Consider the following 13,811-nt stretch of genomic DNA (forward strand, 5'->3'; position numbering starts at 1 on the left):
GAAAAGTACAACACAGCACTTTTCAGGTCTGAGTATGCAAAGTTCTCCCATCAAAAATTATTTTATTTCATTTTTAAGATAGCATCTTGTTAATTTAGAGTGGCATGGAACTTGTAATCCGCTCACCTCACCCTCTTAAATGCTGGGATTACAAGTATGTACCACTATGCCCAAATCTAATCAAAGAGTTTGTATTGAGAATAAACAATAAGCAATAAAATGCAGGGAGGCACATTGACTAGATTTCAGTTTTTAAGCTCATTTTTTAAATCATTATGATCAAACAAGGTCCTATGTCATCATAAACCTAGTCAAGGCCTCTGTAAAATGTTCTTTTTTTATCAAAAGATTACATTACCTTGCATGGTTTAAGTTTCTGTCTTAAATGCAGCTATTAGGATTTACAGTCTTGTTATACACTACAGGGTGATATTCAGGCTCATAAAACTTCGTAACATTCAATGATGAAATTCTTTTTTTCAGCCATCAACTAAATTGACAAAGGGACACCACATGAGACTGAAATAACATGAACACAGATATACACTATTGCAGGATTATATACTGTTCTTCTACAAAATAATAGCATGCCTTAATATATCTTATAAAATTCATATTCTGAGATGATACATAAAAATGAAGTAGAATGCAATGATAAGAATCAACTACATTGGTATGTAAAATGAATAAAAAATTAATAAAGAAAAAACATAACATCAATTTCTAAATTTTAATGATTTCACCTTTTTAAAATAACTAGATGATAGACACAGTAACAAGTAATTTCAATTTCTAGACAAATAGCTTATAACTTTTATAATTCACTTTCTACCCCCAGTGTCCTATAAGAATCTCTAAGAAACCAGTCGTGAATATATCAGTATCAGACTTATAACTGAAATGGAACAGTTTCCATAATTACCTTCAAAATTATCTTTTTTGAGACATGGTTTCATCTATCAAAGGCTGTCCTATAACTCACTATATAGCCTTTATTCTGAACTACTAATAATCTCACCAGCTTCCATTCCTAATGTTAGGGTACATCAATGCAAATGATGTTTCTGGAGAAGAAAACTCATGGCTTCATGCAGCTAGGCACAGTGTTCTTATTTTTTTTTTTTTTTTTTTTTTTTTGGTTTTTCGAGACAGGGTTTCTCTGTGTAGCTTTGCGCCTTTCCTGGGACTCACTTGGTAACCCAGGCTGGCCTCGAACTCACAGAGATCCGCCTGGCTCTGCCTCCCGAGTGCTGGGATTAAAGGCGTGCGCCACCACCGCCCGGCCAGTGTTCTTATTTTTAAACTGTGTGCATGTATTTTTTCACTTGTTTCCATAATAAACCTCTATATGCTCTGCTAAAGAAAATAAAAATAAAGAGACAGATGTGGCACATGCCTCAAATTTCATTGCTAGAGAGGCATAGGCAAGTGGATATCTGTATAGGCCATGGCAGTCTATAGACATTGCCAGGACAGCCAAGAATATACAGAGAAACCTGTCTCTGGGGGAAAAAAGAAATTTAAATGATGCCAATCAAACATATTTATAGAGTCAGAGTTAATCAGTATGCATAATAACCTGTCAGAAAGTTGTTGCCTAATTGTTTTAGGAAACATACACTCATTAAGAATTACAATGAAATATGGAATGGTAGAAATGCCTGTAATACTAGCACTACTTGAGGAAGGGGGCTGGAGAGATGGCTCAGAGATTAAGAGCACTGGCTGCTCTTCCAGAGGTTCTGAGTTCAATTCATAGCAACCATATATGAGATGGCTCATAGCCATCTGTAATGAGATCTGGTGCCCTCTTCTGGCCTGCAGGTATACAGGCAGACAGAACACTGTATACATAATTAAAAGGGGTTGAGGAAGAAGGATAAGAGCTCATGGTCATCTTTGCCTAGGTTACAGGAGACCCTGTTATCAAATTCCCCTGAATGGAGAATGCAGGATGCCTTTTTAGTAGAAATTTACATATGAGAAGGATATACATGGAATCTTAATGGCGATGCATATTTCTAATCTTGATAAAGTCTAAATAAAATGTTTATAATAGTATATAATACATAATTTACTACTAGTAAACAGCACTCATGAAATTCCCAGAAAGCAATGGTATTGCCAGTAGCAAAACATCTTACAATCCAGGTACTAATAACTCACTTTTGACTTTAAAAAATGTCAGGAGGTTACCTTTAGTTGAGGAATCAGACAACACATTTTTTTTTCAAATATGCTGTTATCACTCATGCCCAAATCTCAGAACATTCTGTTTATCAGCTCCAGAACATGGGAGGTTGTTTAATTAGAAAGTCTTCTAGACATGGAAGAGAAGCTATATCCATGAAATCTCAACAACATTATTACTTAAAGAAGATCTGTGCAATAATACCAGTAGACATACCAACATGGATACTGGAAATTTCATAAGACCTCACACAGATGAAGAACTATCATTGACTACTGACAGAGGAAGAATCAGTTTTCTTCAGAGAAAAGTCACAATAGTTAATCAAACACCAAGTGATGAACCTACAGATGTATATACAAAATGGACCCCGTACATGGTTTTTTTTTTGCTTTGTATGTGTGTATGTGTGCGAGTGTGTGTGTGTGAGTGTGTGTGTGTGTGTGTGTGTGTGTGTGTGTGTAATTAGATGTCAAGAAATTGAGCATGTTTGGAGTACATGAGGAGAACTAAGAGGGAAGGAGGGATGGAGATGATATAAATACATTATCTTGTATTAGATTATTCTTTTTTAATTAAAAAAGGTAATTCACTCATTATTACTAGAAACATCTTACCACTATAAAACAGATTTTATGTTTGGTGACTAATTCAAATTTAATTTATCTACCAAGTAATTTCTTTCCTATGACTCAAAGACATCGTCTGCTTCTCAATGCTCGTAGTGAATCCTATATTATTGGTGATGATTGATATAAACTTAATATGAATTTTAGTGTGCCATATGCTTACAGCAAGCATGAACAACCTTGTTTCCCAATGTCAACGGACTGACACTTAATTAGGATTACTAGATTAATACTTACCGTAATAGATTTCATTCCCACATCAGATCTTCCACACTATACTGATTAAAAACAACTGTAAACCCTGATCAACAGAAGTAATCCCTTTTTCCAAAGCATTACCTTGTATTCCAAATGGTTTAATTTATGAGCATAAAAGACATGCCACTGCCATAATTTCTTTATGTGAATTTAATTATCTGAATAACTATCTCCAAATACCTTTAAGTGTGACATATTAAAGTGACTAGAGTGCCATGTAAATCTTAGCAAATCAGTCTTGACTTTTCCTTATCTTTAAGATTTTGAATCAGTAAGTTAATGCATGAAGTAAATGAATCATGAAAAAGATATCACAACAATTTATCCTAAGAAAATAGCTTAAGTAAACGGCATGTCTGTAGTTACCTCTTTCACAATAAAACCCGTTAAGTTTCACTCTGACTTTAACAAAATCAATGGACAAAGGAAAACCTCAATTCAATTGCTCTATGTATTTATTAGCTATAATTAATGCAGTAAGAGGGGTCAAAAAGCTTTCAGGCTACATAATTTCACAAGACACATTGCAGGGAAAAGGAAAGGCTGATATTTATCAACCATATCTTAGGGTCTTGGTGGACGCATTCCTGGGGGAGGTGGGCCTAGAAAGGAAAAAAATAACAAAATTCCATTGAAGTTATCAAGAGTATATAAATATTAAAGGATCTGGATGTCATTCCCAGATCCTAACATAACCACTAACCTCTAATTCCTGGTGGAGGGGGTCTCATTCCTGGAGGGGGCATGCCTATAGGTGTCCCTCGAGCAGGGGGAAGGCCAATTGGTGGGCCCATGGGTGGTCTCATACCAGGTGGAGGAGCCATAATTCCTGAAAAAAATGACAAACATAAATAAACCCTTCATAAGCCAGCTCAGTAAATGAAGCTCTTATGATTCAGCACAAGACAGTGGTTAGAGAAAGAATGTGAAGGAGAAATGAAGTTCCTTTATACTACAGTATCAGAGTACCACCTAACACCAAAAAATCTGTAATCTTTCATTTCCAACTAACTAAAATTGTCGATCTAGTTTCAAACCCTGTGATGTAAAATGGTAGTCTGGCAGAATGATGCACTGGTACAATAGTGGCAAAGATTGTGGGAGTAACCAAACAGTTCTTGATTGAATTTAAGGTCCACTCCTTGTGATGGAACCTATCCCAGTCACAGCTCCTTATATGGTCAAGAACCTGAAACTAATTAGGCCACAGAATGTAGGGAAAAACAAAATATCTTACTAATCTGATAAAGGAATGTAGCAATAACATTCTACTATACTCATAGATCAGTGACTTGCTCAAACATTTTCAGAGAAGCTTCCTCCTCCTGTAGATGGAAACAAATACAGAGACCCTTATACAATGTGAAGAGAGAGAGACATTGGAATGCTCAGCCCTAAGTGGGATGCCTCCATCAAATCCTTCCCCTGGGAGCTCAGGGATCTACTGAAGAAGAGGAAAGCAATTGTGAGAGTCAGTAATGATGGAAGACACCAAGGAAACAAGGGCCTCCGGGCACAACAGAATTGATTAACATAAACTTGATAGTAGTAACATGCAGAACATGTACAGGTCTAAGCTATATGGTGGTCCCAGCACTGACAGCAGAAAGAAGTCCCCATATGTACCCCAGAAGCTATTCTGAATTGATAAACACTTGGAAAGGAAAATTAAGAGTCTCAATTAATATACAAACTACACCTTGAAAGGGCTCCCACCCAATAGTATTTTTGGAGGGTTTTTGTCTCATAAGACTTTGTCTGAACATTTACTAATTTTTAACATTATAGTTACTTTGCTTACATAATATAGTTTCTGGCTTTGTTTATGGGTTTTCTGTGTGTTCACAAATGTGTCCTTGCTATCTGTGTGCGTCTTGTGCTTTTACTTTAGCTCTTCTTTTTCTCTATTTTTTTGGTCCTAACCTAGTTTGTTTGTATTTAATTTACCTTATTTTATTTTATAACTACTTTTTAGATACCTGCTTATATTCTAGTTGAGAGAGACAAAAAGTTGTCAATTTGGGTAGGTAAGGAATTTGGGAGAACTAGGGGAGGAGAAACCATAATCAGAATATATTGTATAAGAAATCCTATTTTCAATAATAAATGTATAGATGATAAATCTAGTAGCATAGTTCCTAACTTCTTAGCAAAGCAGAGAAATGATGCCTTATCTCATTCATAGTACTTTGAGATGTTGTTCCTCAAGATAATAGAAATCCAGTTCATTATTATTTATTGTAAAAGCCTTACCTGGAGGTGGGGTTGCTCTGCCTACAGGTGGAGGTGGAGTTCCACGTCCTGGTGGGTATTGGGTTGGGGCTCCAGCAATGCTGGCAGTGGCAGCAACTGCAGCAGCTGCTACAGTGCCTCTTCCTTGTGGAGTCATGACCTGAAAAGTTATGCCAAAAATACAAAAAGGTGAATGATAGTCTCCTTTTCTAATACATAAAAATAATTAGTGAACATGTCCTATTACAAAAATAACTGCTGTACCTTGTACTTACTTTACTCTATTTTTACGTTGATGAGGAATAAATCCAGAAGTTTATGTACACTAACCATATATTCATCCTGAGCTGCAGTTCTAGGCTTTCGTTTGTTTTGTTTTGTGGGTTTAGATTTGGGGAGGTTGTTTGTTTCTTTTGTCATTTGTTAATTTTGAGATACAGTCTTTCTATGTAGTCCTGGTTATGCTGGAACTCACAGAGATATGCCTCCCTCGAGAATTCAGAGATCAATGGCATACACTACTACATCTACCTTCAGCCTCATGTTTTTTAATCTTGGCATTATAACATTATAAGCTTTTGATTTTTCTCAACCTGGCATATACAGCTGAATATTTCATTGCTCTTCAAGTCTTCTACCTTCAGCCTCATGTTTTTAAATCTTGGCATTATAACATATTAAAAGCTTTTGATTTTTCTCAACCTGGCATATACAACTGAACATTTCATTGCTCATCAAGTCAAAGTGTTTTAGGTAGAACTTATTAGTCTCTTCCTTATATATACTGAGTGTCAGGTCTTTCTAGAACATAATTATAACTTAAATAGTATTTACAGACTTATATTTCCAGATTTCCTCAGTTCTAGGCTCTAGTCATATTTTGTAATTAATGGAAAAACTTGTTGTGGTCCTACCTGCTGGGATGGACCTCCAACTCCTCGGACAGGGCCTGCTAATCCAGCAGGAGCTTGGGGAATAGGTACACCAGCTGGTACTCCTCTGCCAGCTGCCCTCCCAACCCCAGGGCCACCTGCAGCGCCAGCAAGTGGCACACGAGCAATACCAGTCTGAAATAAAAAAGATAGCTTAAACAACATCTCTATTTTGTTCAAATATGAGTGATTTTGTTCAAAGATAAACTCTTATCAATCATGTCAAAATCCATCTAGCTCCTATTAGCTCTACATACAAATACATGTGATGGTATAATGTAACAAATACTCTACAGCACCCTTGGCACAGCCATATGCCATTCCAGCAAAGCTGAGACACGTGATGGCTGCCATGCTGCCTATGGTTTTCATCTCCACCTGTTGCATACTTGAGAGACTTGTAATATTTGTACAACTTGGGGATATTGAACTAATAGACAATTTCTTATGAATCATTTATGCCTTTTCCCCAGGAATGCTGCTCCCAAGCTTCCCAAGTCAGTATTTAACATATATTCCCCTGCTTTTAGGGAGATATCCTTATCTACTTGAACGTCTTCCTTATGCTGTGGAGGTTGTTACACACATAAAGAAGCCAGGTCTCTTCATAAGGCTGAGACATTCTTGAAACATCTATTCCTGTACTTATACAGGAACAAGATATTCAAAACAAAGTAAGCTTAAAAGGTCAACAAGATTCGGTGGGCTAGAGAAGTTAGCCACAGTTCAGATTACAAGCCTCTACCCATTGTGCATTCAGTCAATTTTGTGGCATATATCTCAGGCCTACATATTGATAAGCAAAATATGGAGTGGAAAGATGATAAAAGTATGAGACTTCATGACCTCCCTTTCTTAGAAAAGTTAGCACATGGCAGAGTCACTGTAATGTCATATGTGGTCAGACATACAGAAAAATTCTATAAAGGTGTAAACATTGTATTATGCCAGAATTTGAATAATAACTGCAGGTTTGGCCTAAGGATTTTTCTTGGACACTCTGACCATTAAGAGTTAATAATACGGGGCTGGAGAGATTACTCAGGTTAGAAGTACTGGCTACTCTTCCAGGGTTCCTGAGATCAATTCCCAGCACCCACAGGGTATCTCACAACCATCTATGAGATCTGGTGCCCTCTTCTAGTTGGCAGGCATGTGCAAGCAGAAAACTGTATATATAATAAATAAATAAATCTTTAAAAAGAGAGTTTCTAATACACTGCTTGGGACATGGCAAAATAACCATGGTGGCTTAAAGATTTTGTTTTGGTCTAGTGTCCTTGAAGCAATCAAACCTACCAGCCTGAGAACAGGCTGTCAAATGCCTCTAGATTCTTAGAAATTGGGTTATGGGCTTTCTGAGTAAAAAAAAATAACTGTTTATTAATGATGTCAAAACTTGAGGGAAAATTATTAGAAATGAGAACTGTTCTGTCATAGTTTAATGATAGCTAAAATAGAAGCAAAAGAAAGTAAAACACATGTCCAAAACAAAAAATGGTATGATCTGTTTTGAAACATCATAAATGTATCCTTGCTTACTAAATTCTGTATAAATAAAGATGCACCCTGGCTGTTAGTCAGGCTGCAAGATTCTCCCAACCACCATGGCCTGGCTCATTTCCTTTTTTTACCAACTTCTTACATCCTCTGTTGGGATCTTTCCAATGCCAGGGATAGCTACCAGCTGTGCCCTTCAGATTTGGATTACATATTTTGAAATAGTGAACTTCACATAAACATAAAGAAGTCACTCCTTTACCATTTCCTTCCCAATAAAAATTCACTTGTACCTTCTGTTTTTGTAGTTCTCATATTCACTTTACCTTGTAATAGAAATAGCATGTTGCTGGCAGAATATTAGCATTGCTTTGGGCAAATTACAATGCATGTCCTCTCAATACACTAGAAAGGAGAACTAAAGTATACAAGTCCAAGTCCAAACTTTAGTGCTTTTCCATGCAGATCTGTGCACTATTATCACGTGTTCTCACATGGGTTTCCAGTTTGCCCAGTGATTGTTCTTTAGAGTAGGACCAATATGTATGTTTACTAATCATTGACTGAGGCCCCCAAAAAGCACTGTGAAAATTTATACCCTTAGTAATAGCAGGGTAACATAAAATAAAACTTCACTGTATTTTTAAAAATAGTCAGCTCCTTACCATAACTTAGGAAGTACCCAGCACATAGGTGAAATCATAAATCCTTCATTCCTGAATATATAACTAAACCAATTATTGACATTAAGTACTATGCACATTTTATTTGATTACATGAATTAGTGTCCCTCTCCTATATATTAATGACATTCAAGTAACAAAGTATCATCAACATTAATGATCTGTTCTTCATGTATATATGAAAAACATGAAAATCTTGCCCTACATCTTTCTTACATCTTTAGGAGGTGGACCCTCCACAGTCATGGATACCAAGTTCTCTCCACGAAGCAAGACCAGACCCAAAACCCGTTTTTCTTCACGCTCTGGCTGTTTTGCATTCTTTGGCCTATAAATCAGGAGGAAACAAAAATCAGTAAAATGAATTTTTGTGATCCTTACTTATCAATGGTATCAATTAAGACAAAAACTGGTTCTAAGTTTCTCATGTAAACATTTATTACCTAATTACTCTGTGGACTTATTTATCATTTGTAAGTAGTAAAAATTATTTTCCTATATATGCTCCCTTGATATTATCCAAATATCCAAAATGATCTTGTGCTGCAAAATATATATGCAAATGACATGACAAAGCATTTTAAGATTGGCAAAATTGAAGTCTCAATTATACTAAAATTATAAGTGAATTAAAAGTAATTTTAAACAAATAATATTGATAGAATATTTGACAATGTTTTATTTTTGCCAACATCATTTGCATACAATGACATGGATGATCCAATTCTGAAAAGATAAGGTAAAATAACAGAATGGCCACATTAGATTTTCTTATCTATTTCCCAGAACAAGCCTTACTTGATCTTTCTGAACTCATCACAATCACAGAGGATCAAATTCATATGCTTGTCAAAAGCCTTAAAGGTGCCAATGAAGATTCTTCCATCTTGCAGGATACATCTCATTCTATAGTCAATGTGCTGCAGCATCTTGCTACTCTTACCCACAGTCTGCAAATAGTAAAATAAAAGAACACCAATGGTAAGCTTATCTGTATTCTGGTTTTCTGTTTATTACCTACAGGTTTCTTTAATAAAGCCTCCCTTTATTCCTCTTTTCTAAATACAAAATATCAAGCTAAGTACCACTTTAGATAGCTCTGTACTTCTCAGAATCCTAATTAAGGACCTGTCCTATCTAATATGATTATAAAATGCATTCCTAAGATGGGAACCCCTCAATCTAGCTCCCCTTAAGAGTTTGCTAGTACAGTTTTTATGCTGTCCTTCCACCAAATGACCATACACTTTTAACAGATCACCTGGACCTCTATATTATTTTTTGTAACCCGAAAAAAACCTCAATAAAAAATTATAAATATTACCAATTCAATGAATTCATGATCACCCATTAGCTCTCCAAAGGGCTCCCAGATCAAATACACCCATCACTATTATTAAAAATCTTTTGATAATTTTTAGACAGGAATTAGTTAAGAAGATTGGCATTGAACTTGCTACACAGATAATGACCTGAGCTTTCATTCTTACTATCTCTATCACCCAAATGCTGGGGTTTTAGGTCTGAAACACAACACATGGCTTTGGAAGTAATACCTTTTCCTTTGCAAATCTGTGTCCTGCAAATCTGTGTCCTGCAAATCTGTGTCCTAGACTTTCAGATTCAAAGCACTCTATTTAGGAGTATCTCTCCTTATTTACCTTTTTTTGACTATGTTAATGAAATAAAAACTCTTATTTACAAGTGGTCTGTGTATGTTCTGCAATTGCATCTAAGAGTCCTCCATCTATAAAGAGGTCCTTTAAAGTCATACTCATTGACTAAAAACTAAATGATAAGACATTTCTTAGTATTCTTTCCAATGCTTTTGACCACCATTAACAGGACAAATGGAGGCCATCTCTTAACTGTTATACAATGGAATGAGCATAGAGATGTCTCTATGGATGAGTCCCTATTCTAAATTTTAGAACATCCAAAACTGTACACAATAACAAACAATGATTTGAGGTCATTACAGCAGCTATCAAACTCTTTAATATACAACTTACCATGATTGCTGTTGCACAATAGCCGTTTCAACAGTAAAATATCAAGATCCTTAATACTTAGGGGAGGGCTATAAATAAAGGTGTGGATGCAGGTTCTTAGACACAATGTAAGCCTGACTGACGCTTCAGACAATGGATGGGTCCTGAGGAGGGAAGAACGTTATAACTATACTTTATTATAGATTAAAAATAACAATTTTCAAATAGTATATCTTCATAAATATCCATGTTTTCATATATAACAAAGAACAAATTTTAGTTATCCTTCTTAATACTCATTTCATCTACTAGATCCATAAAACCAATTGGCTACTAGTATTGCTAAGAATTCCTGGGTGTATGTTAGTGGATGTATTTAGAGGCCAGATATCAATGCTGTCTTCCTTTCTGGTTAACATGTTAACAGAGCTTACTTTAACCTCCAGAAATCCACCTGTCTCTGGCTTCCTAACAGTGGTTTTAAACATTTAGTCTACTCTTCCCAGCACTTTAAAAAGATTTTTAAAATTTTTGTGTTCTGTCTGCATATATTTGCACCACACATTTGCCTGGTGCTCAAGGTCAGAAAATGGCATCAAATCCCTAGGAACTGATGTTACAGCTATTTGTGAGTCTCCATGTGGGTGCTGGGAATCAAACCCGGGTCTTCTGCAGAAACCAGACATCTCTCAAATCCCTGTTACTAGGTATTTATGTGAATGTTTAGAAAATCAGGTCTTCTGTCTTGCAAGGAAAGCACATTACCAACTGACCATCTTTCTAAACCCCAATAAGAATCAAATATTTATTTTTAAAATATTAAAATATCTTTAAAACACTGTACATATTTCAAAAACAACCTATACTTTTTTGTCCCCAAAGTATATCAGTGTCTTATTTACTCCTTAGTTCAAAATCTACTTTTTGGCTTAACATGTCTAAAACTGTAGGCTCCCTCTTCAAAATCAAGATGGGTAATCTTTTCCCACCAAGAAACAAGTATTACAATAACCAGCACAAACTGTAGGAGCTGATAAGTGGCATATGACTTTAATCAGAGTATTCAGATTGCTGAAGCAATTCAATGGCTGGATGGCTGACAGCTTAAGGAAAGCCTGAGACTTTTAAAGCCTCAAAAAAGTAAATGTAATATACAATAAAGGGCTTGGAATATAGCTCCACAGTAGACACTAATTAAATGTTAAACCATAAAATTTTTGCAAATATTTGCTTGTATTTATTTCAGCCTAGCCTAGAATTTTTAATCATATTCCCTAGCCTTCTGTGTGCTAGGATTATAAGGCCACTCTGCCCAGATTTCACCAGAAGTTTAAACAAGAATCTGAAGTTAACCATGAGCATAAAAACTGTTTCTCTAATAAAACAGAGAAGGGGTTAAACACAAAGCCTAAGCCTGCCTTGAACCTACAATTGTCTTATTTTCTCAGTCTTTCCACTGCTCCAGTAAGATTATCCTTGAATTTTTAATCCTCATGTGATTCTAAGAAACTGGGAAAACAGGGAAGTGATAGAGCACCCTCAAGGGATGGGAAGTATAACTCATGAAAAATATTTTAAAAAGTCATAGAAAAATCTGATTATTCAAACTTTATAAAAATATACGTTTGAAAAACCATTTAATTGAAGTTACATGGGAATGATAATATTCCTCACAGAAGCCACATTGTATCAAACTGTCAGGTGTGAAATAACTCCCTTTGGGTTAGTGCAGTGGGCTGGCAGACCCCACCCCAATAAAAATATAGGCTATTGTAATTGCTTTATCTTTCCCATCATAACCTGATGACAAGCCCTATTACTGTAGATAGCACATAGCTTACATAGAATAAAAATATCAAACTGGAACTGAGTCAGAAGCTCATGAACTGCTAGCTAGCTTTCTAAGTCAGAAGATGCTACACGGGAAGCTGGAGAAAAGTCAGTCTTATCCATTTGTGAACCCTGTGAACTATAATAACAATCAGCCTGGGGATATATAACCCTTGGTGCAATGGGGGCCTGAATGTTATGGGAGTAACCAACAGCATTCTAATTTAAATATAGAATTTTAAAAATTGATTAATTCATTTTTTAGCTTTTTTGAGATAATCTCTCTACATAGGCTCTCCTGGTATGTATATGTGCCTGGTATAGAACTCAGAGATCCACCTGTCTATGCCTTCAAAGTGCTGGGATTAAAGGCATGCAACACCATGCCCAGCCAAGTTGATTAAATTTTAAAAACTGAAAGCAAGATGGAGAGATGGCTCAGTAGGCTGAAAGCTTCCTGCTATGATTTTGCAGAGGACTCAAGTTCAGTTCTCATAATCCACATATGAAGTTTTCACCATATGTCTCCATCTCCATCCAGATCCAGGGGATCCTGATGCCCTCTCAGGCCTCTGCAGTTTCCTGAAAACACACACAATGTTTATTTCTTTTAATAATAAACAATTGAAGTTAAGACTCACTCCACAGGAGGGAGAGTGTGCCTGGCACTGAATCCAGATCCCCATAGCAAAGGAGAATATAGGTAATATGAGGGAACTATTTAGTATTTTGTTAAGTTGACATAGTATCAAACTGCCCTCTAAATATTTAACCTTATACTCATAGATTATTAGTTCATTTCTCACCTTTTTTATGCCGTGGATGGTGGTTAATAGACTTATAACTGGTCAAAGTGCAGAAAACTAGTGACTCTGGAGTGCTCAGTCCTAAATTTTATCACATCTCTACCACCCAGTCTAAGAGCCATTATAGAAGGGGTAAAAAGATTATGATCTCAGAGAACTTCTGAAAAATAGTGTCTTCTAACATGACAGGGTTGTTGTACTTATGAAATCTTACAGTAAATACATATGAAATGGCAATCAACAGTCCAACATGGATGGACTATTGATTGCTTATGAGGCCTCATACTTTCCCTTACACACAACTGACAATTAAAAACTGATGGAAGTGAGGATGTCAGTTTACTTCATTGATGTATCTCACAGCCCATGTCCCAGTGGGTAGCACTATATGACCACAGTTAAGTTATTTAAAATTTTTAAAAATGAGAACAGGAAGTGAAAAGGACTTGATAGAAGGTCTAAGAGAAGTTAAGAAGAGTTGGAACTGGATATGATTTAAATGCACTATACACATACTTGAAGATAGCAAAGAATGAAGATAGCAAAAAATAATTCATGAAAGAATAAATAAATGAAGAGATTACTCAGCAGTTAAGAACAGTGGCTGTTCTTCCAGGACCCAGCTTCAATATCCAGCACCTACATGGCAACTCACAACCATCTGTAACACCATTTGGAGGAGCTCTGATGCTCTCTTCTGTCCACACATGGTACAGACATACATGCATGCAAAACACCATAAACATAAAATAAACTTTT

General features: G+C 36.0%; 1 protein-coding gene and 1 non-coding gene across 2 annotated transcripts; both read right to left on the bottom strand.

Moving 5' to 3' along the window:
• Window positions 1–241: 241 nt before the first annotated feature.
• Window positions 242–308, bottom strand: LOC114687544. Its single transcript, XR_003733686.1, has one exon. It is a non-coding gene; the product is annotated as a small nucleolar RNA SNORD107 (small nucleolar RNA).
• A 3,203-nt stretch (window positions 309–3,511) lies between these two features.
• On the bottom strand, window positions 3,512–10,580 carry Snrpn (small nuclear ribonucleoprotein polypeptide N). The gene is made up of 7 exons (XM_028862151.2): window positions 10,438–10,580; window positions 9,224–9,375; window positions 8,642–8,753; window positions 6,225–6,377; window positions 5,332–5,470; window positions 3,782–3,907; window positions 3,512–3,680 (listed from the first exon to the last, which is right to left on the bottom strand). The coding sequence occupies exons 1-7, from the start codon at window positions 10,438–10,440 to the stop codon at window positions 3,643–3,645; spliced, it is 723 nt and encodes a 240-aa protein (XP_028717984.1). The 5' UTR covers window positions 10,441–10,580; the 3' UTR covers window positions 3,512–3,642.
• Between the last annotated feature and the right edge of the window lie 3,231 nt (window positions 10,581–13,811).

Source organism: Peromyscus leucopus, chromosome 1 (genome assembly GCF_004664715.2).
Source record: "Peromyscus leucopus breed LL Stock chromosome 1, UCI_PerLeu_2.1, whole genome shotgun sequence".
NCBI lineage: Eukaryota > Metazoa > Chordata > Mammalia > Rodentia > Cricetidae > Peromyscus > Peromyscus leucopus.

Coding starts and splice junctions, on each gene's coding strand:
- Snrpn (XM_028862151.2), bottom strand. Junction 8,754..9,223: donor GATGAGTTCAGAAAGATCAA/GTAAGGCTTGTT, acceptor CCTGATTTATAG/GCCAAAGAATGCAAAACAGC. Junction 6,378..8,641: donor AGGGTCCACCTCCTAAAGAT/GTAAGAAAGATG, acceptor TTTTTATTTCAG/ACTGGTATTGCTCGTGTGCC.